The sequence below is a fragment of the Microtus oregoni genome, unplaced genomic scaffold (assembly GCF_018167655.1).
Source record: "Microtus oregoni isolate MIOR12 unplaced genomic scaffold, Mior012 000068F_ref0000429, whole genome shotgun sequence".
NCBI classification, from domain to species: domain Eukaryota; kingdom Metazoa; phylum Chordata; class Mammalia; order Rodentia; family Cricetidae; genus Microtus; species Microtus oregoni.
This window is the reverse complement of record NW_024543975.1, coordinates 687,279-714,069: the sequence shown is the minus strand read 5'-3', so window position 1 is coordinate 714,069 and position 26,791 is coordinate 687,279. Positions and strand designations below refer to the sequence as shown.

The 26,791-nt window shown below is 47.7% G+C and overlaps 1 protein-coding gene across 4 annotated transcripts in view; it reads left to right on the top strand.

The window, feature by feature from the left end:
- Positions 1-26,791, top strand: part of Prdm11 (PR/SET domain 11) — a 92,943-nt gene that overhangs the window by 42,887 nt on the left and 23,265 nt on the right. For 3 of the 4 annotated variants that reach the window (XM_041641269.1, XM_041641266.1, XM_041641267.1), the window contains exon 5: positions 21,683-21,750. In XM_041641269.1, coding sequence (XP_041497203.1) covers positions 21,683-21,750 — 68 coding nt within the window. Of the gene's footprint in view, positions 1-21,682; positions 21,751-25,267; positions 25,690-26,791 lie in introns of all 4 variants that reach the window. The other variant, XM_041641270.1, reaches the window with a different exon arrangement.

Genomic DNA, 26,791 nt, shown 5'->3' with positions numbered 1-26,791 from the left:
ATCCACCCGTCCATCCATCCACCCATCCATCCATCCATCCATCTATCCATCCATCTTCTATCCATCCATCCATCCATCCTTCCATCTGTCCATCCGTCCACCCATCCATCCATCCATCATCTATCTATCCACCTATCCATCCATCCACCCATCCATCACCCATCCATCCATCCATCCATCATCTATCTATCCACCTATCCATCCATCTATCCATCCATCCATCCATCCATCCATCCATCCGTGAAGCTGATGTCTCAGCTGTTCTTCAGTATACACCAGAACCCTGAAGATGTAGGCTCTAATGCCAGTGAAGGAACGGACTTGCTAGCAAGGCAAGGACAAGCAGGAAAAGAGCAAAAGCTTCCTTCTTCCATGTCCTTATATTGGCTTCCAGCAGAAGGTGTAGCCCAGATTAGAGGTGGGTTTTCCCATCTCAAAGATCCTGATAAAGCTATGTTTTCCCACTATTAAACAAAAATCCCCCACAGGTGTTCCCTTCCATATTTCGATTTTAGTTAATCCCTGATGTAATCAGTTGACAATCGAGAATAGCCATCACACCACCAAAGTACAGGTTGGTGGTGGGGGTATCAGATGGGTGGACTTGCGCAAGCAAAGGCCCTGTGGCAGGAAGGGGCACACAGCATGTCCGAGTAGCAAACCTGGGGCTGGAGAAGGTATGGACATGTACCATGTGGGGTCCAGATTGTTTCAAGGAATGAGGAATGACCAGATCACATTTCCATGTGTGTTTGTTTTGCTGTGTATGTGTGTGTTCAGGGTTGTGGTTGTGTGCGTTTATGTGTGTACCTGTGTGGAGTCAGAGGTCAATGTCTATTGACTGTTCTGCACCTTATTTTTGATCTGGAGCTCACCAGTTCAGCCAGACTGGAAGGCCAGTGGATCCCCCAAGGGTCCTCCTGTCTCTACTTCCCCAGCACTGGGATTACAGGCGCATCCCACAGCATTGGGTTTTTACCTGGATCCCAGGGATCAGCTCGGGTCTTAATGTTCACACAGCAAACCCTGTCCACTGAGCCATGTTCCCAACCCCAGGTTAATGTTTTGACAGCAACTTTTGCTGCAGCCTACGGATCTGATTGGGGCAGAGATGTGGCATTGGCCAGGAAGCAGGTAGAAAGTCAGTGTGATTTCAGGCTTGCAGTGGAGGTGGCGTGGGTGGAGATGGGGAAAAGACGTGGTGAAGGGAAGACTGGCTTAGGCCTGGATGGGGGGCGAGCTCCAGTGAGGATAGGATGGTTTAAGCAAGGGAACCAAGTGTCAGGGACAGCAGGTGGGTAGAGATGCCTTCACTTCTGAGGACTTCCGGGGGAGAGAAGGTTGAGAACGATTGCGCCTCTGGAAGGCTCTGGAGAAGCAACTGGGCATGGAAAGGAGCAAGTCAGCATATTTTCCATCGTCTAAGGGACTGCCTGGGGTAGGGAGGTGTGGTAGCCAAATAATGGCTCTGGGAAGACTAGTGTTAACTGCCAACTTGGCAGGATCTGGAGTCACCTAGGAGACAAGTTGTCATGCCTGTGGGGGGATTATCTTGATGGGTTGATTGATGTGGGAAGACCCATCTTAATTGTGGATGGCAGCATTCCTTAGGCAGGGATCCTGGACTCTATAAAGTGGAATAGGTGGAGTGCAGGTGTTCGCTTCTCTTTGCTTCCAGGCTGTGACACAATGCAGCTAGCTGCCTCGCTCTTGCCCGTGGGACTTCCCCATCATGATAGACGCTGAAATCGTGAGCCGGAGTGACCCTTCCTTCCTTCAATTGGCTTTGTCAGAGTTTTATGGCAGAAACGAGAGTAAGATAGGTCCCGTCGTGCCTCATTCTGGTCCCCGGAACTCGTGGCTTTTTTGGTGGTAGAAGGTGCTAGCATCCATGGTTATGGTGAGCGTTTTGAGTCAGGAAGATGATCTTAGGTTTTCTGACTGGGTTCAAGGTAATTACAAAATTCTTCCATGAAGGGAGACAGGAGGGTCAGGGTCAAATCAGATGTGGGGACGTGGTCCCTACTGGCCTTCCAGAAGTAGAAGAGGCTGGGAGATAGATGTTAGTTCACAGCTCACCGAGGTGTCTATTAACACATCAGAGCAGACTCGGCTGCTGTCTCCCTCAGTCCCTACCTGTTACAGGGTCCTCCTGGCTGGTATATCCTACCCTCTACTCTGAACTATCCAGCCCCAGGCCTGGGCTGGCCTCCTTTCCCCTGCTTCTCTTCTCTATAAAACCCAGCCATTTTGACTAAGTGGTCCTTTTGGTCTCTTGGTCTCCTGGCTCGCTCCTGGCCTCTTGGTTCCTGATTCCTCTCTATTCCTCTCTTGGCTTACCCCTTCAGTCCGGACCCTTCTAGATGCCTCTGCCTGTGATCCCCCTTGTATCTGTAATAAAAACTTCGACCCCTTCAGAGCAGTCATGCCCTTGTAGTAATAAGAGCGGCGGGGCTGCGTCCCCAGCACCCAGCCGCCCACATGGCTAGCTCTAGCTTATGCCCCGAAATAATTACACGGAAACTGTATTCTTTTAAACACCGCTTGGCCCATTATATCTAGCCTTTTCTCGGCTAACTCTTACACCTGGACTAGCCCATTTCTAATAATCTGTGTAGCCCAAGAGCTGGCTTACCAGGAATGATCTTAACCTGCGTCTGCCTGGAGTGGGAGAATCATGGCGACTCCCTGACTCAGCTTCTTTCTCCCAGCCTTCCGTTCTGTTTACTCCTCCCACCTATGTTTTAACCTATGAGGGCCAAGCAGTTTCTTTATTGCTTAACCAATGAAATCAACAGATTGATATATGACACTCCCACATCACTTCCCCTTTTTCTGTTTAAACAAAAAAAGGAAGGCTTTAACATAGCAAAATTACATATAGCAAAACAGTTATCAAGCAAGAATTACAGTTATAATATTTATATCTACTTTATCTTTTATCATAATAAGGAAAACTATAACTATCTATCCATTCTTCAACTCCATCAAAGACTCCAGAAGGATATAATACTACCTAAGTAAACAAGAAATAAGAAAACTCTAGAAATGACAGAGACATCTCACTGCCTGGACAGTCACCCAAAGTTCTTTTGTACCTTTGGGGCATCGATCTTCGGCCTTCAGGCCCATGGTATCCAGCATACATTTCCATGAAGCAGGAAATTTCAAAGGCAGTCACTATCTGCTTGTCCTGAAGAATGTCTTGCAGACTCTTTCATGAATCAGGAACCCCGAAAGACCATCTCACCTTTAGGCAAGTTTAGCAGTCCTCTCTCTGCAGGTTCTCTGTGTCCAGTTTATGCAATAGACCAGGCAAGAACAGTTTCTTACCCAAATAGCTATCAAACTCCATAAGGATCCTTTTCGATGCCCATCTTCTTCTTAAAGTAGATTGGTGCTGCCAGGAGCAGAATGTCTCATTGTCATGAAAAGTCCTCAGTTATTAAAACATTAAATGCCATATTCTGCAGTCTTTGAAAGATATGAAGAATGTCTATCTAACTGAAATGTATCTCTATATATCTAGAAAATCTAACTAACATGACTACAAGCTTGACTATTACTGATGATTATCCATTAACCTATATTTCTTAATTATACATTACCTTTTTTAATGAACTACAGAATCACAATATCTTAATCAATAGCAGAAATATGCATATACATATAACAAAATTGACCTTAAATCTCTATCAATAAAGCAAAATCTATACTAATACAAATTATTCATATCTATATCATATCCCCCTTTAAATGTTAAAGAACGTTTATAAACCATATTTGGGAACATGGGCGCAGTTTTTTCTCTCCAAACTGCTTCCTGCTGAATGGGGGCGTCATTAATTAGGTCTTTCATGGTATAACCTGTGTGCTAGTTTCATCTCAGTTGGCAGTTGAGCGAAGCAATTTTCTGAAGATGTTCACAGCAACCCTTCAGGAGGGCGTGGTCCATCATACCAAATTGGAATAGAAGAAATCCACAGGGTCTGGTCCTCTGTGAAAACAAAAGAAGACCCTCTTCAAAGCATCATATCCTTAGACCCAAATTTTGAAATTGTAATACCCTTATATCCATTCTGGTTTAGCTTGGCAGCCCATGTAATGAAATGTCTCTCTGTGCTTAGCTCCTTCACAGTCAAAAATTTTAAAGAAAACACAATGTACATAATCCAGACTCTCTGTGAATTTTCCATTTTTACGTGGCTTATTTTCCTTTATTTCTTTTAATCTCTTAACTATCTGTACTCTGTCTCTTTAAAGACTTTACCTCTTTTTTTAAAAAAAAAAACCATTAACTTTATTCTCTATATTCTTTTTCTTCTCTCTCCCAAGCCTACGTACATTCATCCAACAGTGTGACTCATTTAGTGATCTGAATCTGTCCTATTGTGAATCTGCAATTTTTTACTATCCAGGAGCACTTTTGTTTTGCGCCTTTAAATCACTAGGCGCTTAAGAATCTAAGCTGTGACATTCCTAGGTCAAAAACAGGTACTGCCTGCTTGCCCCGCCCAGTCCAACATGGCGGAGCCACTCGTGCCTCTGATCCTTGCACATTGTACCACTAGCATGGCAGAGCTGCTTGTGTCTCTGAGCTGCGGCATGCAATGTCCCCCTTTTAGGCACACAGCAGTCTAGTTGCCATCAAACAAATCGTAGCACTTTACTCCAAATGCTCCATTCAAAAGCTCTGTCTCCCACAGGAGTCAGACAGAGATCACAATGGTGGCACAGCCCAGAAAGCCGGCATTTTAAAACAGCCAGTTTTTTCCTGCTGCTGAGTCAGGAAAATTTCAAAATGGAGGACGTACCATTTTGTGCTAGCTCTGGGGCCGCCAGGTAGGAGCGGCACTCAGCACTTTAATTCTGAGACTGAGCATGCAGCACAGAAATTCTTTACATCCAAGTTACAGCCAAATTTGACACGCAGAGCACTGCGCAGTCTGAAAACACACCATGCCCTTCTGCCTGCCTAAGCCTGATTCTGCTGTCTGCCCAGGTGCAGGGAGCGCTGAGCCATCGGCTAGGTCTCAGAGCACTCTCCTTCTGATCCCAAGCGGGAACACAAACATCCAGTCCCATAAAATCCATTGAAATGCTTTATTTTTTTAAAATTTATTTATTTATTAAAGATTTCTGTCTCTTCCTCGCCACCGCCTCCCATTTCCCTCCCCCTCCCCCAATTAAGTCCCCCCCCCAGCCCGAAAAGCAATCAGGGTTCCCTGTCCTGTGGGAAGTCCAAGGAACCCCCACCTCCATCCAGGTCTAGTAAGTTGAGCATCCAAACTGCCTAGGCTCCCACAAAGCCAGTGTGTGCAGTAGGATCAGAAACCCATTGCCATTGTTCTTGAGTTCTCAGTAGTCCTCATTGTCCGCTATGTTCAGAGAGTCCGGTTTTATCCCAGGCTTTTCCAGACCCAGGCCAGCTGGCCTTGGTGAGTTCCCAGTAGAACATCCCCATTGTCTCAGTGTGTGGGTGCACCCCTTGCGGTCCTGAGTTCCTTGCTCGTGCTCTCTCTCCTTCTGCTCCTGATTTGGACCTTGAGGTTTATGTCCGGTGCTCCAATGTGGGTCTCTAGATGCCCTTCAATAGAAGAATGGATGAAGAAAGTATGGAATATATACATATTAGAGTACTACTCAGCAGTAAAAAATAAGGGCTTCTTGAATTTTGCATGCAAATGGATGGAAATAGAAAACACTATCCTTAGTGAGGTAAGCCAGACCCAAAAAGAGGAACATGGGATGTACTCACTCATATTTGGTTTCTAGCCATAAACCAAGGACATTGAGCCTATAATTAGGGATCCTAGAGAAGCTAAATAAGGAGAACCCAAAGAAAAACATATAGGCATCCTCCTGAATATTAACCTTCAGCAGGCGATGAAAGAAGACAGAGACATTGAAATGCTTTAAAGCCAGAGTTCATGCTGGCAGCACAGCTCCAGGAAGCTGCGCTTTAAAATGATGCAGCTTTTTTTCTTCTGCTGTTGCTGAATCAGGAAATCTCTCTACGGCACGCCACCAACAAAGGGCAAAACTCTGCGTTAAACTCTGTTTTTTCTCTGTTTAAAATTAAGCTCTCTCAGGTTTTTAAGTGGATTTAGCCCATCACGTCTGGGCGCCACTCTGTAGTAATAAGAGCGGCGGGGCTGCGTCCCCAGCACCCGGCCGCCCACATGGCTAGCTCTAGCTTATGCCCCGAAATAATTACACGGAAACTGTATTCTTTTAAACACCGCTTGGCCCATTATATCTAGCCTTTTCTCGGCTAACTCTCGCACCTGGACGAGCCCATTTCTAATAATCTGTGTAGCCCAAGAGCTGGCTTACCAGGAATGATCTTAACCTGCGTCTGCCTGGAGTGGGAGAATCATGGCGACTCCCTGACTCAGCTTCTTTCTCCCAGCCTTCTGTTCTGTTTACTCCTCCCACCTATGTTTTAACCTATGAGGGCCAAGCAGTTTCTTTATTGCTTAACCAATGAAATCAACAGATTGATATATGACACTCCCACATCATGCCCTCCTTTTTATCTATTTCTCCATTTGAGAGGCAGGGATGCTGGTGGCCTATAGATGTGGAGAAAATAGGACAGGCTCTTGATGGAGGAGTTCTGAGCTCTAGAATTGTAAAAGAATACATTCGCTTTGTTCAAAGTGTGTGCATGCGTGTTTATATGTGGGTGTTTGTTTTCCTGCAGCAATAGGAAACGTAGACTAATGGTGGATGCCTGTGGGTCAGGGACATCTGCTAAAATATGCAAGGTGGTAGATGGCTGTACCGCATGGCAGGGATATGCAGGGTGGTAGATGGCTGGGCCGCATGACAGGGATATGCAGGGTGGTAGATGGCTGGGCCGCATGGCAGGAATGTGCAGGGTGGTAGATGGCTGGGCTGCATGGCAGGAATACACAAGGTGGTAGATGGCTGGGCCGCATGGCAGGGGTATGCAGGGTGGTAGATGGCTGGGCCGCATGGCAGGAATACACAAGGTGGTAGATGGCTGGGCCGCATGGCAGGGGTATGCAGGGTGGTAGATGGCTGGGCTGCATGGTAGGAATTTGACCTTCAGAATCTCAAGAAGTGAGTGATACCAAATCTGGAAGAGAAGAGGTGGTCAGAAAGGCTCAAGAAAGCAAGAGTGTGTGTGTGTGTGTGTGTGTGTGTGTGTGTGTGTGTGTGTGTCCGTCCCACATATGCCAGGGGCTGCTTTTTGGACCCCAGTGAGAAGCCCAGGGAGCAGCTTGGCCTACTTAGATGGTAAATCAGAAAGGAAAGAGAAGATCTGAACCGTGATACTGCTTTGGGGCTGGATTCTGGAAACCTTGCATCGTAAATAAACTGCACTCATTCATCAACTCTGGTTCCCAAGCGTTCCTTGCTGTTATCTTTTTCTTGACCTTTTTCCTGGTTTTCGAAGACCTGCCCCCATGTTTGCAGTTGCAGAGATGGCTCTATTGCTAAATTCTTACTGCACGGGCATAAGGACCTCAGTTTGATCCCCAGAACTCATGTAAGAAAGCACGCTGTGGTGGCTCCCTCTTGTAATCCCAGCATTGGAGAGGTGGAAGCAGGAAAGTTCCTGGGCTTTCCTGGTTAGCCACTCTAGTCAATGAGTGAGCACCGAGCCAGTGAGGAACTCTGTCTCAAAAAACAAAACAAAACAAAAAAACAAAGGTGGAGTGGTCTTGTATAACAACACTCCTATGGGAATGGAGCCTGATCATAGCAAACACCACCCTTAGTGTTCAGTGAGCCACTCATACCTAGCCAGGTGTGGACTCAGCACTGCGAACACTGCTCATGCCTCTGCATTGTGCTTCCTGCGGCACAAGGCATCGCCATTCTGCTGGGTGTGAGATATGGGCCACTGCATACCAAACTAAGCAGCTAGGTGGGGCTGCACTGGGCTTTAGGTCTGTTGCTGTCTGGCTACAGAACCTGCCTCATCTCTCCCCTCTTGGTCCTCTCCACTTCCCTGCCTTCTGTGCCTTTTCCTTCCTGCTTCTCTGATTGGATCTTTTCTCCTCTTTCTTGCTCAGCATCAGTTCCCTCTCAGAGTCTTCTCAACTGGAGAACTGGCTTCACTGTGTGCTGACGACAAGTGAGGCCCTGGGTTCACAGGGATGGAAGGCCACTCTCCACTGCCGTGCTGTCCTGGCCTGAGTTGTACACTCAGTTCTGACTGCTTTGACAAGATACGCCCCTTCCTCTGCTCTCTCAGCCCAATGGAATTTATCCTGCTGTAAATGATGGATCAAACTCCCCCCACTCCCAGATTCTGCAGGCCAGGACAATGCTGCAGGCACAAGGTGCTTAGAGACACTGTGTAGCCCTGTGGTTTGGAAAAGAGGCAGAAGAAAGAGGAGCCAGCAAAGGCTTCTATTTTAAGTTTTTTTTTTTTTTTTTTGTCCAGTCCATGTTTTGTTCCAGAGAGGATTTAGGGCAGCCTAGCAAGGTGTGTAAAATAGATCACAGTGGGGTATTACAACTGAGAGAAAGAGAAAAAAGAAAAGAGGGGTCTCATGATGGTGCCAGAAGCTAGCAGGCGAGGCCTCAGGGGGCTCAGAGAAGCACAGAGCTTCAGGCTTGTCCAGTGAGTAAGGAGGGAACATTTGAGACAAACTGGAGTGTGTGTGTAGGAATGTGTAAAGGTGAGCAAGTGCTACACATGTGAGTGTGTGTGAGTGCGTGTGCGTGTGGGTGTGTGCCTGCGGAGGCCAGAGCTTGACTTGGCTGTTTTCCTTGGCCTTATATTGCATGAACCATTCTTAGTTCACAGGGGTATGTGAAAATGGGGTGGGGGCATACCACACATGATCTGCCGTCAGTAGTTGCCTGGCCTCTCTCATATGCCACTCCGGGTTATTACTCCAGGTGTGTCTCACGTGTGCAGTGCTGTCTGTCACCTCTCCGGGTTATTACTCCAGGCATGTCTCACGTGTGCAGTGCTGTCTTGTCGCTACTTCATTCTCAGATTTCCCCAGCTGCATGAGTATACCCTTAAGGAAGGCCCTTGCCTGGAGACCATGTGTAGTAATAAGGGCGGTGGGGCTGCGTCCCCAGCACCCCGGCTGCCTGGCTAGCTTATGCCCGAAATAACAACACACAAACTGTATTCATTTAATCACTGCTTGGCCCATTTCTATCTCGCCTCTTCTAGGCTAATTGTCATATATTAATTTAGCCCATTTCTAATCATCTGTGTAGTGCTTACCGGGAAGATTCTAGCCTATGTCCATCCTGGGTCGGAGCTTCATCACGTGCATCTGCCTGGGAGCTAGGAGCATGGCGTCTCTCTGAGGCGTCTGCTCCAGAGAGGAGAGCTGTCGAGTCTGAGCTCACTTCCTCTTCCTCCCAGCGTTCTGTTCTGTTTACTCCTCCCACTTATCTTCTAACCAATGAGGGCCAAGCAGTTTCTTTTTATTTAACCAATGACCTTCCTCCATCAACCATGCATTTTGCCAATAGTAGTGTCACATCTTTCTCATTGCAGGGTATTGGGAGGGAAAGGCAGCATCAGAAAGAGATTTGCCGGTAGAGTGACTAGAGCGAGGAACCCTTGCTCCACACTGTTGAGACCAACAAAATCATTTGAATGTGACACACTGTAGCTTCTTAGGTAGTGTTTCTGGTAGAATCTCTAAATACCCAGGTTCTCTGGGGTTGGAATACTCACAACTTTGCACACCTTTGCTTGCCATACTTGAGCACTCTCTCTCTTTCCCCTCTCTGTCTTTCTCTCTGTGTGTCTTTCCCTCTCCCTCTCTATCTCCATTCCCCCTCTGTCTTTCTCTCACACGCGTATGTACAATGTGCATGTATATTTATGCAATATTGTGCATGCCTGCAGCAGACATACACTGTTTTCTGCAGTAGCTTTCCACTTCATTTAATGAGACAGGGTCTCTTGCTAAATCTACAGCTAGCTTCACCTGGGATTCCCTGTCTGCTTCCTGAGTACTGCCATGCCTGCCCAGCTTTTACACTCTTCGAATCTGTGCTGCAAGCACTTTGTCCACTGAGCCAATTCCCTGGCCCCAATAACCTCTCTGTTCCGCCCGTGTTTGTGTCTGGCTTTGAGGGGACATCGTTGGTTACTATTGCCATTACTTTTTGGAGTTTTGTCGGGAAGGAGTATTTGTATACTTAGACTGTGTGCATCTGTCCTTTGGTCACTCTGTAGTAACAAGCCGTAGGAACTGATGGTGCAAAGTCAAATCCTCTGTGACACCAGCTACCTCAGTGTTATGAGACATGGCCAGTTAGTATTTTATAAAGGGCCAGATGGGCAACGCCCCCTTTGTGGGTCACAGTGTCTCTTGCAAGGACAGATGTCCTTAGGATGGTGCCCTGAATTAACCCAGAATGTACTCAGGTCACCTCTCCCCAGCACCTCAGCTTTGTGGCACAGTATCTGTGCAGACTGCAGAGGTGCCAGGATGTGGCTCACTGCTGTTGCTCTGTCTGGGAAACCCTTCTACGCTGTAGCATGGTGCCCACATTCACTTTTGCTTTTCCTCTTCTGTTACTTCTAGGACAGGCAGCTTCTTCTAGATCTCTTTCCATCCTTGCTCAAGGTCCTTCCTGCTCCAAACCATCTTTGCCAGTCCTCAGGTCAACTGTAGGACCTTGCTTCCCCAGGAGCCCACTCCTCACCCTGAAGAAGGGATGGATAGTTGGCCCTGAGACTGATTCAGTGGGGTCAGGTGCCTTTTCCTGGCAGAACCATGGGTCTCTCAAGGGGACGTTCTGTGTAGAGTGGCCAGAGGGCTCAGAACAGTTCAGGTCCTGGCTCTTCACCTGGATGGAAGTGTGGCTTTGAGTCTGTCGTCCTTTCTGTCTATGTCGAGCTTCCATATATGAAACAAGCACACAGCCTTGTAGATACCCTGAAGTTATGAGTATTGAAGCCCAGTGGGCCGGGGGATAGGTGATTGTCCTCGGCCAACTTCACATGGTTTGGGGAAGGGCTAGAGAGTGTGAATATATTGGACTTGGTTGTAAGATCTAGGTGCAAACAGGCTTCATTTGCCACCTCTCCAGGGCTTTTATTATTATTATTTAATTTTTTATTATTCTCTCATATATTACATCCTAGCTGCACCACATTCTCATAACCAAGAGATGAGGGACACCATAATCCTCATCTTTGCCAACAAGAAGGATCTGCCTGGGCACCTGTAAACAGAGACTACTCTTTCATTTCCTGGCCATCCAAACTCAAATTATAACACAAAACTATATTAATTACAACACTATTTGGCCGATGGCTCAGGCATACCTCTAGCTAGCTCTCACATCTTAAATTAATCCATTTCTATTAGTCTATGTATTACCATGTAGCTGTGATGTTACCTCATTTTCTACATGTCTTCTTTCCTCAGTGACTGGCTGGTGTCTGCTTGACTCCACCTACTCTCTCTGTTTCCTGCCTGACTTTACTCTGCTAAGCCATTGGCCAAAACAGTTTTATTTATCAACCAATAAATCAACATATATAAAGAAGACCATCTCACATCACATCCTGTCCACAGTTTTTCCTCCCTCCCCTCCTCCTCCCTTCTTCTCCCTCTCTCCCCTTCCCCCTAGATCTATGCCCCCTCTGCCTCCCCTCAGAAAAGAGCAGCCTCCCAGGGACATCAACCAAACATGGCACAATGTGCTACAATAAGGTGAGGTGCATACCATCAAATCAAGGCTGGACCAGACAAACCTGTAGGAGGAAAAGAGTCTCATAAACAGGCAAAAGTGTCAGCAACTGCCCCCACTCTCCCTGTAGAAATCTCACAAGAACACCAAGCTACTCAGCCATAACATATACGTAGAGAACCATGCAGGTTCTCCGATCTCTGCAAACCCCCATGAGTTCTGGTCATTTGATTCTGTGGGCCATGTTTTCATGGTGTCTCTGGCCTTCTGGTCCCTCTGATCCTTCCTCTCCGCCTACAGGACTCCCCAAGTGCCACCTAATATTTGGCTATGGTTCTCTGGGCCTGCTCCCATCAGTTGCTGGATGAAGTCTCTCTGGTCTCTGATGATTCTGCTAGGCTCCAGTCCTAGAATCCTCTGCAGCTGGGCAAACTAGGTTGAAGGTTTTATGGCTGGGTTGATGTTCCAATCCCTCAACTTGAGGCCTTGCGTGGTTACAGAAGCTGTCCAATTCAGGGTCTGTGTCCCCCATTACTAGGAGCATTTCATAGGGTTACTCTGTGTCCCCCATTACTAGGAGTATTTCATAGGGTTACTCTGTGTCTCCCATTACTAGGAGTATTTCATAGGGTTACTCTGTGTCCCCCATTACGAGGAGTATTTCATAGGGTTACTCTCGTAGATTCCATGGAGTTTCCATCACACTAGATTTCCACCTCGCCCCCAAATGCCTTCCAGTTCCAGTAGTTTCTCCCAATATTTTCTCCCCCCAGTTCATTCCTCTTGTTCCCAACCTCACCCACCTCAAGTCCATCCACAAAACTAAATTGTTTTCTCTTCCCAAGGAGATCCATGCACCCACCCTTTAATCCCTCCTTGTTACTTAGATTCTCTAGGTGTATGGATTATAGCCTGATTTTCTTTTACTTTATGGCTAATGTCCACTTACAAGTGAGTGCATACCATGTTTGTCTTTCTGGTCTGAGTTACCTCACTCAGAATGATTTTATCTAATTCTATCAATTTGCCTGTAAATTTCATGATGTCATTGTTTTTAGGAGCTGAATAATACTCATTGTGTAAATGTACAATTTTTTCTTTATCCATTCTTTGGTAGAAGGACATCTAGGTTGTTTCCAGTTTCTGTTTTTTTATGAATAAAGCTTCTGTGAACATAGATGAGCAAGTGCCCTTGTGATAGGATGGAGCATCCTTTGGGTATAAGCCCAAGGTGGCATAGCTGGATCTTGAGGTATGTCCCTATTAAGTATTTTTTTAAAAAGGGCATACTGTTGTTTATGGCAGTGAATGCACAGAAGCAAAGAAACTGGTGGCAGTTCTAGGAAGAATCTGAAATCACCAAACTCCCAGAGGCAGAGACAGAAAGGCAGACAGTTGCTGAGAGCTGGAACCCAGGGAAGCAAAGCACTGTCAGAGTGTGCCAGGTGCTTATCATATAAGACCTTGAGTTATCACAGGTGCTTTTCATATAAGGTCCTTGAGTTATCACAGAGCTCAGGGCCTGGACCACACAGTGCTGTGTCAGAGCTGCCGAGAGCAGTGTGGACACTTGGTGGAGTCACAGTAACAATGACCATTAAGGCAGAAGCAGCAAGAACCCTAGGCAATGGGCACGGGCTGTGCTGATGTCTTCTGGTATGTCCTTCTTCCCAGATGCATCAAGAGCTGTCTTTTAGACATGCACACCAGTGGGTGTGCCAGTCAGGCTTCAGTAAGATATTTTTATAAAAAGGAATCTGATAAGCAGCAGATTTAGAGCAGTAAAAGGAAGTACTCATTGCTTATTGGAATGATGACAGTGGACTAAACTTCTGAAACTGTAAGCAAGTCCCCAATTAAATGCTCTCTATTATAAGAGTTGCGTTAGTCATGGTGTCTCTATAGCTACAGCACAGTGACTAAGACAGAAGTTGATACCAGAGACTGGGGCATTGCTGTGACTGGCCTGATGATACTGTTTGTTGGAGGAATATAGAAGACTTTGGGACTTTGGACTAGGAAAGCCGTTGGATGCTTTAAGTGGAGTTGGGGGAACTTAAAGGGCCATCCTAGGAGGAGCATAGAAGACCGTACTGGGAGTAATTTGTACTGTGGAGCCCCAAATCGAGAGGTTTCAGAGATGAAGAGCATCAGTAAGCAGTCTAGGGACTATTCCTGTGGTATTTTGGCAAGACTGTGGCTACTTTTTATTCTTGTCCTAAAAATCTGCCTGAGGCTAAGTTGAAGAGTTTTGGATCAGTGGACCTGGCAGAGGAGGTTTTAAGACAGCCTAGTCTTGATTGTGTTGTAGCTATTAGTAGTCATTTATTTAGACCTGTTATGAGAAGAAGCAAGCTGGACAAAAGCAACACAAATGTAATGTTGGAGTCAAATCCTGTGCTCAGGGGGGTAAAAATAAAGAAAAGCCTGTTGTCAGAAGTAAAGTCAGCCTCAGAACGAGACTCCACCCAGCTAAGGTTCTAACCTGTGATAAGGATTAAATAAAGCTTTAGCAGTGAAGGAAGCCATCGACAACAGACTCCAAGATGTTGGACGGGATACTTGCCGAGGAAAACTGCAGACCGCACGTGGACCAGCCTAAGAGAGAAAAGTGTGTCGTAGTCAACATTTGAAGAGTGCTTTAATATCAGACACAGAGATACAGAATGTGTAGTTTGTCCTGCTGGGTTTCGGTCTTTCTTTGGTCCAGCATTTTTTTACTATGCTCCCTTTCCTGCCCTTTGGAATGGCAATGTATATCATGTGTCGTTGTATGTTGGAAGTTCGTGATCTTTTTGATTTTGATTTTATGGGGCATTACAATTAAGAAATTGTCGTGAGTCTCAAAAGAGCTTTGGACTTTTAAACAGTGTTGAGACTGATAGATTGTGGGGACTTTAGAAGTTAGACTGAGTGTATTCCTGCATTATGATATGACTACGAGCATGTGGGGGATGGGGAGTAGAATGTGGTGGTTTGAAAAAGAACGGCCCCTATAGGCTCATCGATTTGAATGCTTAGTCCCCAGGAGTGGGACTAAGTGATTAGGAAGTGTATTTTGTTGCAGGAAAGAGGTGGACTTTGGGGTTTCAAAAGCCCACACCAAGCCCAGTGTTTCTCTCTCTCTCTCTCTCTCTCTCTCTCTCTCTCTCTCTCTCTTCCCCTCTGCCTATGAATCAGGACATAGCTGTCAGCTACTGCTCCAGCACCTGCCTGCATGCCACCATGCTCCCTATCATGATGATAATGGATTAAACTTCTGAAACAATAAGCCCCCAGTTAAATGCGTCCCTTTATAAGAATTGCCTTGGTCGTGGTGTCTCTTCATATCGGTAGAACAGTGACTGAGACCACCGTCCTCATCACTTTATCCCTAGAGTTTGGTACTTTAGCTGCTCTCCTGATGGAATTTGCTGAATGATTGAGTTCTTGAATCAAGAAAATCCTGAATTGTTGTAAAGCTAAATGAAGGAAAACCTTGAGGCCTGAACCAGCCATGGAGGCTTCACCGCTTTGGTCCCAGCCCAGCTATATCCTTCTGCTCTGTTGACGCTGTAAGGGACTGAAAGGTCATTAGTACCACTCTGTGTTGTCCAGCAGACGCCACCCCCTTGTCGTTAATTCCTTGTTGAATTAACAAGGACCATTTAGTTTTTTCCTTAATGGCAGTGACAGTCATGATGCTGACAGCCACTGACCTCATGCCTTCTGTGTGCTCAAGGCTGCAGGCTGCAGGCTTGGTTTTCACTGGTTGTCCAGAGAAGACTGAGGTCTGCCCAGTGAAACACCTGTTCGAGGCCACACACGAAGCTCCTAAACTGTGAGCTGAGATTTCATACCACTGGGATCTGTGATGTAAGCATGCAGTGTTGGCATAAGGACCGGACTTCGTGCCACTCCATGGAGGTCCCGGTATGCTAGGGCATCTGCCATCTGGGGAGATTGTGGAGGAGAGGAAGTCTGAGCTGCAACGTGTCTGGCCTTTTTGTCTTAAATTGTGTGTGTTTGCACGTGTCCCTGTGTGCAGGTAAATATGTTCATGTGTGTAGAGGTCAGAATTCAGCCTTGGGTGTCATTCCTTAGAGGTCCATTTGATTTTTGTTGGTTTGTTTTTAAAGCAAGGTTTCTTGCTGGCCTGAGGCTTGTGGATTGGCTAGACTGGCTGGCCAGCAAGCCCCAGAGATTCTATCGTGTCCATCTCCGCAGTGTCAGGACTACAAGGTTACATCACTGTGGACAGCTTTTTTTATTTGGATTCTGAAGATTGAACTCGGGTCTTCATGTTGTTTCATCTTCCCAGTGTCCTGTTTCTGAGATTGTTAAAACACAGTGACTGGTTAGACTTATATGCAGACCAAGGAGAAACACCCCCACTTCTCAGCTGCCTTGAATGTTTACGGAATGTCACCCGGGTCCTCTGATCCTGTAGGCACAGCCATAGCTGTGTGCTCGTGCCCACCTGCTGGTGATGGTGGGGCATGCATACTGGTTTCTGGAGTGACAAAGCTCCTGACTTGCCTTGCTCCCAGCTTTTCCACCTTGAATGCTGAGTTGGGAAGGATGCTTCAAATGTGGTACTTCTCTGCACAGAGAGTGCGTGACAGTTAGTTTTGATTACTCCAGCAAACTCCGAGTGTGTGAGTGTGTGGTGCTGGGAACGGAACCCAAGGCCTTACATGTGTTAGTTAAGGGACCCGCTGCAGTGTTGCATCCCCAGTGCCTCCTGCTGGAATAGAATGTGTGAGCCAGTTAAGTGTTGGGAATGGGCTCATAGTTTCAGCTGTTTAATCCCCAGCACTTGACTGCTTTGCTTTGGGGCTCCATTATAATGGGGAGCACGGGGGGGGGGGTAAGCTGTTACATAACATGACCCCTGGGAAGAGACTAGTGTTCCAGAGCACCTTGAAGGGGAATCTGCAGGACCCTAGACCTCCCACTAGGCCCCGCCTCTTAAAGGTTCCATTGCCTTCCAGTAGTTCTGAGCTGAGAACCAAGTTACTAACTCAAGGGCTTTGGGGGAACATTCCAGGTTCAAGCTGTAGCCACACAGATAACAGCCAAATGTAGTAAAAGAGCTGGGGAGTTGTAAGTTCTGAGTGTTACCTTTGGAGAATGTGAAATTTGATGTCTTGTGAGTGTGAGGATGTCTGTGTCTCAGCTGGTTGAGGAAAGCTCAGCAAGCTAACAGCTGGCCCTGGTTAGTGCAGGCTGGCGTGGTGCAGTCACTCGTTGCTTCCTTACTAACCTATCAACGCTGTCAGATTTTTTGGGTTTGTCTTGTTTTTTACTTAAGAGGTTCTTTGTTCCATCATCCACCAAGATTCCACCATGTTAACATGTTAACTACCATGTTAACTTAGCATGTTACATGCTAAGGAAGACAGCAGGGCTGCCGCTGGGCATGGCAGAGCCCTGGGCCTTGCCTCCGTCCCTTTAGACCTGGTGAGGGAGGCCCTCCCTCATCCGACTCACAGCTGGCAGACATACCATCAACAGAAATGATCTTTGTCACTGGGGTCTTGAAAAAAGTAATGGGATGTCATGAAGCGAATGCTAGGGGAGACCACAGCTGTGGCAGCGGAGAGTTTCCTAGATCAGGAAGGCCTACAAAGGTGGCAGGCATAGTCTGAGACTCACAGATCAGATGGGAGCAGATGTCACAGCTCATCGCAGAAACCTTTTACGAGGACATGGTCATTTGGGGGCCATTTCTGTGAGTCCCAACATTAACTGCTGTTTCTCAGTATTAGTGACTATAATCAAGTACCCAACAGGAAAGAGGAAAGGAAGACGCACTTATTTTAGCCCAGGGTTTCAGGGGAATTTCAGACCATCATAGTAGGGAAGGGCTGGCAGAGTTTGTGGTGGTGGGAGCATGTGGTGAAGATGCCTCACATAAAAGCAGAGTTGGAGAAGGCTGTAGAGATGGCTCAGAGGTTAGGAGCACTGGCTGCTCTCCCAGAGGTCCTGAGTTTAATTCCCAGCAACTACATGGTGGCACACAACCATCTATAATGAGATCTAGTGCCCTCTTCTAGTGTACAGGCAGAACACTGTATACATAGTAAATAAATAAAGTTCTTAAAAAAAATAAATCAGGGAAGGGTGGAAGCCAGAGTTTGCCAGCCAGGCCCCACCTCCACAAGTCTTCACACCCTATAATATAGTGCTACAGCAGGGGACCACACCATCAAAGCGTGAGCCTGAAGGGAACATTCTAGACCAGACTATTGTATTGTTTAGATTTTTTGCAAAACAATGTTGCTTGTTGTTTATAGAAGAGGAAAGTGTGTGTGGCAAAAAAAGGGGTGAGGGGGTAATCCCTGCTAGCTTCAGAATGTGGTTACCCTGGCAGGGAGGAAGTGGAGGAGTTGGAGGAAGAGATGATTTGTATGTGAAATTTATAATTTAATTTTTATTTATTTGGTGTATATGTTGTATTCATGTGGCAATGTGTGTGCACATGCATGTATGTGTACATATGTGTGCATGCCTGTGAGTGTGCATGTGTGTGCGTATGTTTATGTGTGTGTGCAGACATTCTGGTCAGAGGGAAGCTCTCAGAGCTGGTTCTTTCCTGTCTTCATTTGTGATCCGGGCTTTAACTGAGTTGTCAGGCCCATGCCCTAGTGCATACACCCACTGAGTCATCTTCCTATCCCAGCAAAGGGAAAGATCTGAGATGAATGCGACTAGCAGACATTCTGCTGGTTCTTGCTGCCAGCTACGTTTCCCTCTTACCATTTCTGAGTGTGTGAAGTACTCTGTAAGTATGATCCTTTTCAGAGTATGGAAAAGGGGTTCTGGCCGTGGGTGAAAGCTGGACTGAGCGCACCTCAGAACAGGCTGCAGCAAAGCGAGGGGCGGGGGGGGGGGGCAGTTAGTGATTTTTCTTCTTACTATGAAAAAATGCCTGACATAAACAACTAGCCAAAGGAAAATTTATTTGGGCTCATAGTCTTGAAGGTTCCAGTTCATAGTCTTTGGCTCCATTAATTCTGGGCCTGAGGTGAGGCAGAACACGGCAGTCAGAGCTGTGAAGAAGAATGTTCACCTTGTGGTGGACAGGAAGTGGAGAGAAATGAAGGAATCACGTGGTGCACCCTTCCTAGCTCTCTCCAAGCAGATCTTCCTCTCGGAGTTCTCTGCACCTCTTAAAACAGCACCGCCAGCCAGAGACCGTGTGCTCAGCACCGGAGCCTGATGAGGCCACTTCATGTTCAAACCATAGGCTGAGGCTAGTCAGACAGGTGGGCAGACTCGGGTGCACAGGCTTGTGAGGTTATAACCACACGCGTGTGGATGTCATCATAAGCTCAGTGGATAGCACTAGAGGTGGAGAGTGACATGGTCTGATTTCTGTTGACAGACACGTGGTTTTCTGTTTCGAGGACAATGGGTAGAATGTTAATACTGGTGTCAGGGGACTTGGGAGGCTGCTCTGCTCCACTGAGACCTCAGGGAACTTGCCTTGATCTAGCATATTTTTCCACAATTGGAAAATTTTGTGTTATATGCTAATTATACCTTATCTAAGGTGTGAAAACAAGAAAGAAGGAACATGTCACTGTGAAATCCAAAAGACAAATGGAAAAAAGACAGATCTTCAAAAGAATCAATAATATGGAAAGTGAAAAACTATTTATTAAATGAAAGGTTAATCATTAAAAACGAAGCAAAGACACTGGGCTTGGTGGTGAATGCCTGTAATTCCAGCACTCGGGAGACTGAGTAGGAGGATTGAGAGTTCAAGACCAGTCTGAGCAACATTAGAGAAGCTTTGTCTCAAAAATGTTACAAATTAAAATTAAAATAAAACATCAAAAAAGTAAGTGCAGTAAGACAGGAAAACTCTGATAGATGGAAGAAACTGGAGTAAGCACAGAGAGACAGTTAGTGAGTTGGGATAGAGTTCTGAGAAGTTTTCCTTGAAGACAGACTAGACTATGAAGAGTTAAAGACACCGAGGATTGAAGGAGCTATTCTGTGTTTATTTAATAGAAATTCTACCAGAAGAGATTGGAGAGAGTAAGAGGTTTACTCAAAATGTAAAAGCTGAGAATTTTCCAGGACTGAAATGTGGAAGTGATCATTAAGTGAAGAGAATTTTATAATCTCAGCTTCAAAAACCCCCCCGATGCAAAATGGTAGCAGGCATTGAGTAAAGTGGAAGATTGTAGAGTACAGTAGACCCATAGTAGACCAACAGTAGACCCATAGTAGACCAACAGTAGACCCATAGTAGACCCATAATAGACCGACAGTAGACCCATAGTAGACCGACAGTAGACCCATAGTAGACCGACATAGACCCATAGTAGACCGACATAGGCCCATAGTAGACCAACATAGACCCATAGTAGATTGACAGTAGACCAATAGTAGACCGACAGTAGACCCATAGTAGACCAACAGTAGACCCATAGTAGACCAACAACAGTAGGCTCATAGTAGACCAACAACAGTAGACCCATAGTAGACCAACGACAGTAGACCCATAGTAGACTGACAGTAGGCCCATAGTAGACCAACGACAGTAGACCCATAGTAGACCAACAGTAGACTCATAGTAGACCAACAGTAGACCCATAGTAGACCAACAGTAGACCCAGAGTAGACCGACAGTAGACCCAGAGTAGACCGACAGTAGACCCATAGTAGACCAATAATAGACCCATAGTAGACTGACAGTAGACCCATAGTAACCAACATAGACCCATAGTAGACTGACAGTAGACCCATTGTAGACCGACACAGTAGACCCATAGTAGACCGACAGTAGACCCATAGCAGACCCGACAGTAGACTGACACAGTAGACCCATAGTAGACCGACAGTAGACCCATAGTAGACCAACATAGACCCATAGTAGACCCAAAGTAGACCGACAGTAGACCCAGAGTAGACCGACAGTAGACCCAGAGTAGACCAACAACAGTAGGCCGACAGTAGACCCATAGTAGACCAACAACAGTAGACCCATAGTAGACTGACAGTAGGCCCATAGTAGACCAACAACAGTAGACCCATAGTAGACTGACAGTAGGCCCATAGTAGACCAACAACAGTAGGCCCATAGTAGACCAACGACAGTAGACCCATAGTAGACTGACAGTAGGCCCATAGTAGACCAAGACAATAGACCCATAGTAGACCAATAGTATATCCATAGTAGACCAACAGTGGACCCATAGTAGACCAATAGTAGATCCATAGTAGACCAACAGTAGACCCATAGTAGACCAACAGTAGAGCACAGTAGGCTGCTTTAAAAGTGGGTCAAGAAAGAACCAGAAACATTTTTAGAGAAGCTAACACCCATGCTCTTTGGTGAATCTTCCTTTCTGAGTGTCTTTCTTTCTGTCTTCACCTTCAAGCTTCAGATCTATATTAGAAATGTCTTTTAAGGACCCCTGCCCTCCAATAGGAAAGCCAAAGACAGCCTAGAATCCCATGTCTTAGTGGATCTTGATAGTCAGAGTGATTGTGGAGTACAGACATTTGGACACAACCCTACCCCAAATTCCAAGGGTCTTGAATATTTGAAATTTGGGGAAAAGAGGAACCCTTTCAGATCACAAGGCCTGGGGCCCAGTGATGGCCCCCTTTGCCCACAGACACTGCAGAGAGAGAGGGCAGCATTCAGCTTTGGTCACCTGTGGAGACTGGCACTCCTGGGCCATGCTGCCCAGAATTCCATCAGTATAGTGCAAATGGGATGTGACTGTTTCCTCTCAGGCCTTCTCAGGGTCTCTAAGAGTTTCAGAGTATAGTGCATACTCTGAAAAGGGATGTGACTATTTCCTCTCAGGCCTTCTCAGGGTCTCTAAGAGGATGGGTGTTGGTGGAGAGAAGACAACAAGGATTCTTGACCCCATCTGGGGTGGTTTTGGGGACAGTGTAGGAGAACGGGAAGAGGTGAAGCTGAGGATGGAGCTGGACCCCGGCCTGGGTAAGAAGGAACCCAGGCATGTAAGAGCCCCTTCCCTAATGGCACAGTCTAGACAGTCTCTCTGTTTTCCAGATTGTGGACAAGAACAACCGCTACAAGTCCATAGATGGATCAGATGAGTCCAAGGCCAACTGGATGAGGTAAGTCCCAGCACTGCTGGCTCCAGGGGGCCTCGCCTGCCTCTGGGATGAGCCAAGGGAGCATCTTGGGCTTTCATGCCTCAGAGCTCTCCAGGCTGCTCCAGAACTGCTGTGGGCAGTGTGTGAGAGGACTGCCCGTTCCCCCAGGATTCCATCAGAGGCTCTCGTGGAGGGCCTGTTGCCAGGCCAGTGGGCTGCAGACATCCTAGAGTTTACAGAGGCTCTGGGCTCTTGGTAGAATTCCTGCAGAAGAGGAGAATGGTCCCACCCTAGGATGGACCTGGGGCAGATTTCTGCTGCTTGCGTGGCATCTCTCCAGGGAAGACCCCCAAGCCATCGCATGGTTGTGTGGAGGTGAAGCTTCCTGCCATGTCCAGCTCCTGTTCCCACAGGACTCACACAGGATTGACTGCTGGCAAGAGTGGTCCTATTCTGACCCCAGGATGTGGCCTGGAAGTTTATATCAGAAGGGTCCTAAGAGTCTAACCAGAGAGAACAGAGAACTGAACAGGGGTCACTCCTCAGATAGCTACACTGAGTTGGGATCCAGGCTCAGAGCTGGCCTGTGTGCTGCGTGTGAGTGTGTGTTAGGAAAAGGGTCAGTCTGGACTCAGTACCACTTGGTGGTGATGGGATTTGAATGTGGTAGGGAAATCAGAGAGGCCTTCACAGACCCGGGCGCCCAGTCACATCATGGGTCGGAGGCCTCGCCACTGTGTAGTTCTATAGGGACTGATGGGACAGCAGGAGATGTCTCAGAGACATGAGGAGGAGCTGTTTAGAAGTGGAGAGTCACGAGGAGATCCCTGTGTCCCTCTTGGTGGCCTCACTGCCACCTGCATGCCCTCAGAGCTGCAGCTAGCATCTAGGGCAGTTTGAGGGTGCAGCCGTTCCCACTGCCATTGAACAGGTGTAGAATCAGCACCCCTCCTTCTCTACACACTGGCCAGTTATCCCTGAAAGTGGCGCAGGAAGTTGGGCTGGACATTCCTATCCACCTTCTCCCCCTGTCCAAAGGCCCCTTAACCAAGGTCAGCTCAACAGCATCTTGTATCCTTGGTGCTGAGCACTGCTTCTGTCCGATACAGGATGGGTACTTGAGAACAGGCCAGTCCAGCCCTGCCCAACCTTGCCCTCTTCATCCTTGCCAGGCTCACACTTGCCACCGCGTAAAACGGTAGAGAAGCACAGACATGTGCAGTGAGGGTCCAGATGGAATAGGAAGGAGCCTTTGACACGAACCTTCAGAGGGGCCAGGGCTTTGTCGAGGGCACCTGGGGCAAGTAGTACAAGCCTTGGAGAAATGCTGTCAGTGGACAGCACAGAGCAGACCCTGTCTGGGTTTTTGCATGGATCACTATAGTCAGGTCCAGGCCAGCTGAAGGAGCGTGTCTGATACATCTGGTGTCACTTGCAGAAATCCAGGAACTATTGCTTAGAGAACTGATCTATTCCATGTTTCCCCCATTTCTGAGCTTTCCCACAGCCCCTTAGGAGATGTTGCCTCATCTCAACCAACTAAGCCATTGTTTAGCATACCAGGGATGCAGATATAACTTGGTTGGGGATGGATCTGGAACATCAAAATTTTTCATTATAGTGATTATTGTGGCCCCTCAGGCTGACAGCCATTGCTCTGTGCTGGTGGCCATGCCCCAATGATGAACTGAGACCAGAGCAGGGCAAAGTCTTGCTCAACGTCATGTCACCCATGGAAAAGTGAGGACCGTGGCCCTGTGTCTCTGGACCTACAAGCCAGGGTTCTTTACCTGCAAGCCAGGATTTTTCTTTAACACACAAGGAACCAGGCAGAGCTGTGGGTGGGTGCAGTGGGCCGGAGTCTGCTTCTCCCACCTTATTAGCATGACTATGTCCTGATGCCCCTAGCGTGTCCTGACTCCAAGTGGCTCCTTGGTGGTCTTAGCACTGTATCCTGTCTTGGAAAGGTTCCGGGATCTAGTGGCTGTGTTTGTGTGCGGCCTTGCCTTTGGTAGCTCTTATTTACAGACTCTCTTAGTTGTGTTCTCACGGATCAGGGGTTTGGGGGTGATGCAATGGATAGATGTCTTTAGGAAGTTAGTGGTGGGCCAGGCAAGGGCTAGGTATTCATGTTCTGAGTGGTAACCTATGCAAGCTCTGTGTTAGGTGCTCCACATGCGGTAATAAGGGCTGTTTTGTGCCTCCGGGGGTTACTTGAGACATGTGTGCCTTTGGCAGTGCTTTCAGACATTCTAGATGGGCAGAGCTTCATGCATGGGTACTCCTGGTTTGCACTGAGGTAAAAGGTAAGCATATTATTGGAATTCCACAGTAATCTCATCTCCTAACACAGACTCTGTGAGTGCCCATGGAGACTTAATTAGGGCCCTGCAGGGTTCACCCTAGCTTTATAGAGGCCCTGTGGTCCACAGGGATAGTCACAAGTCTGTCTGAGTGCAAGACTTTGTCCTGAGCGGGGTCCCGAAGTCCCCAGTTTTCCTTTACCTGAGTATACCCTTGACTGGGAGGAGAAAAAGAAGGCTGGAGGAACCGAGCACCTCTGATCTCCTGCTGTGGGCTTTGGAAGCCTATGGGTTGGGATCCGGGTTTCCCCTGGGTGGAACTTTCAAAGCTATAGTGACAGGTAGGTAGAACCACAATGTGAAAAGATTGGGTTCCAAAGCCAGAGCAGGTACCAGGTCGGGTTGAAGAGCCTTGGCAAAATCAAGACTATCTTAGTGTCCTTCCAGGGGTAACATGTCTCTTGGAGGATGTTCATGGGTACCTCACATCTTACCCAGAATGCCGCTTGAGGAGGAGCTGGTGGAGCAGCTGGTGGAGGGAGAAGAGCTTGTTTTGCTCTGCACATACACAGGGACAGGGATGTAGGGGACACTGGGAAAGGGAAACGAGCCACAAGTACAGAATAAGCTTTCTGTGATTACAACATTGTGGACACTAGCAGCCAACGCCACAGGCCACTGCAGTTCACTGTAGGGCTATCTTTTTGATTCTCAAAATTTTTGTATTTATATGTGTGTGTGTATGCACACATGTACAGATTCCCACAGAGTCCAGAGGTGGCAACAGATCCATTGGAGCTTGAATGAGAGGCATTTGTGAACTTTCTGATGTGGTCGCTGAGATACAAACTCTAAATCCGCTGTCAGTGTTAACCACTGAGCCATTTTTCCAGTCCCTTAAGTTGTTAAGGCTCTTGTACGTAGATGGAGTCTTCAGAAACTACTGTGGTTGGCATCCCTACTCTGGATGGGAGAATGAGGCAGCAAAGTTCCAATGAACTTGAACTTCCTGTGCAGTTCAAGGTGCTGTAGGGTAGCCCTGCTCAGCAGTCAGTCGCTGGGCTCCTTCTGCCTCGTTTTCCTGCCTCCCCTCTGAGGATGGAGGAGGAGGCATCACTGTAGGAGGAGGGTGTGGTGTTCCCTGGCTCCCCAGATGGGGCCTGTGATTAGGAAGGAGGACCACCCTCACTGACGGTCATTTACCCAATTATGCTTTGTGGGATATTCAACCCAAGGAACATGCTGCCCCTGGCGGAGCGTAAGAGGAAGCCTAAATTCTCCAAGGAGGAGCTGGACATTCTGGTCACAGAGGTGACCCGTCACGAAGCGGTTCTCTTTGGAAGAGAGACCATGCGACTGTCCCATGCCGACAGGGACAAGATTTGGGAAGGCATAGCTCGGAAGGTCACCTCCATCAGCCAGGTTCCCCGCTCCGTCAAGGACATTAAGCACAGATGGGATGACATGAAGCGCAGGACCAAGGACAAGCTTGCCTTCATGCAGCAGTCACTGTCGGGCCCAGGGGCCGGGGGCCACGCCCATCCCATCATGCTCACTGTCCACGAGAGGGTCATCGAGTCAGCACTGCTCACTGCCCCGGCTGGGCACAGCTTCCCCAGTGCAGAACTGGATGGTACCGACAGCCCTTCTACCAGCTGTGAGTATCGTTGCCTGTCCGCGGCCTGAGTGTGGGGGCTTGCTTCCTCACCCCTTCCCTTCAGTCCCAGTCCTCCCTGTCTCCCCAGTTCTCTACACGCCTGCACCCTACTTCTGTCCCCACTTCTTGTGCATCCTGTCTGTGTTAGAAGCTGCCTTAGGAACAGGAAGGACAGGGCTGCATCGAAAACCCACACAGACACTTGTAGGACTAAAAAGCTTCAGATGCGTCCAACTTTTGGGCTGAGGGCTGCATGCACATAGCTATGAATGTGGCCTAACCCAAAGCATAAGCTTGTTTAAAACATTACAAGCTGTTTATTTATTCGTTTATTTGTTTTGTACCTTGAGCAGGAACTTGTAGGTGACCTCATTGTGTTGAGGTGTCAAAGGTTAGACATGGCTGCTTGAATTAGATTATTGCACATACTTAGAGGACAGATAAGGGTTGACCCAGTCCAGGACATCCCCAGTTTCCAGCCTTAGACTTAGGGGATACCCAGGGCCCATGCGGGGCCTGCTGTTCTGCAGTCAGCAGGGTCCAGTGTCTTCATTCTGTGTTGGGTCTGCAAAGCACATGGCAGGAGGTGCTGAAGCTGTTAAATAGATCAGGCCAAGCCTGGCTGAGGAGGGATTGGAAGGGTGAGGAAGAGTTAACCAGGCCTGGTGTGAGGCGCAGAGAAGGGGAGGGGAGGGCGAGCAGGCTGGGAACAGCATGTACAAAGCCCACATCAGGAAGGCGCTTGGCACGTTCCAGGAACTGCAGAAGCCAGGGAAGCCCCAGCATAGCCAGCTGGGGGAGGGGCACTATCACAGCAGCCAAGTGAAGGGCTGGGCCAAGGAAAGGCCTTTCTCTGTGCTTGTTGGTCACTGTTTGCCTTGTCCTCCGCACCCCAGTCTTCTGTGTTGGGTCTACTTTTCTGCCGTCCGTGCCTCTGGTGCTCACCTGAGACTGGCTGGGCTCCCCCATGCTCTCTCTGGCGCCCCTGTCCCACCCCGTTCTCTTTCCCTGTTGCCCCACCTTCTTGCTTCCTGGGACTTTCGTACAGTCTTTCTACTTGACCAGAAGGGGGAGCCATTGGTGTCCCTCTGTGAAGAAAGAA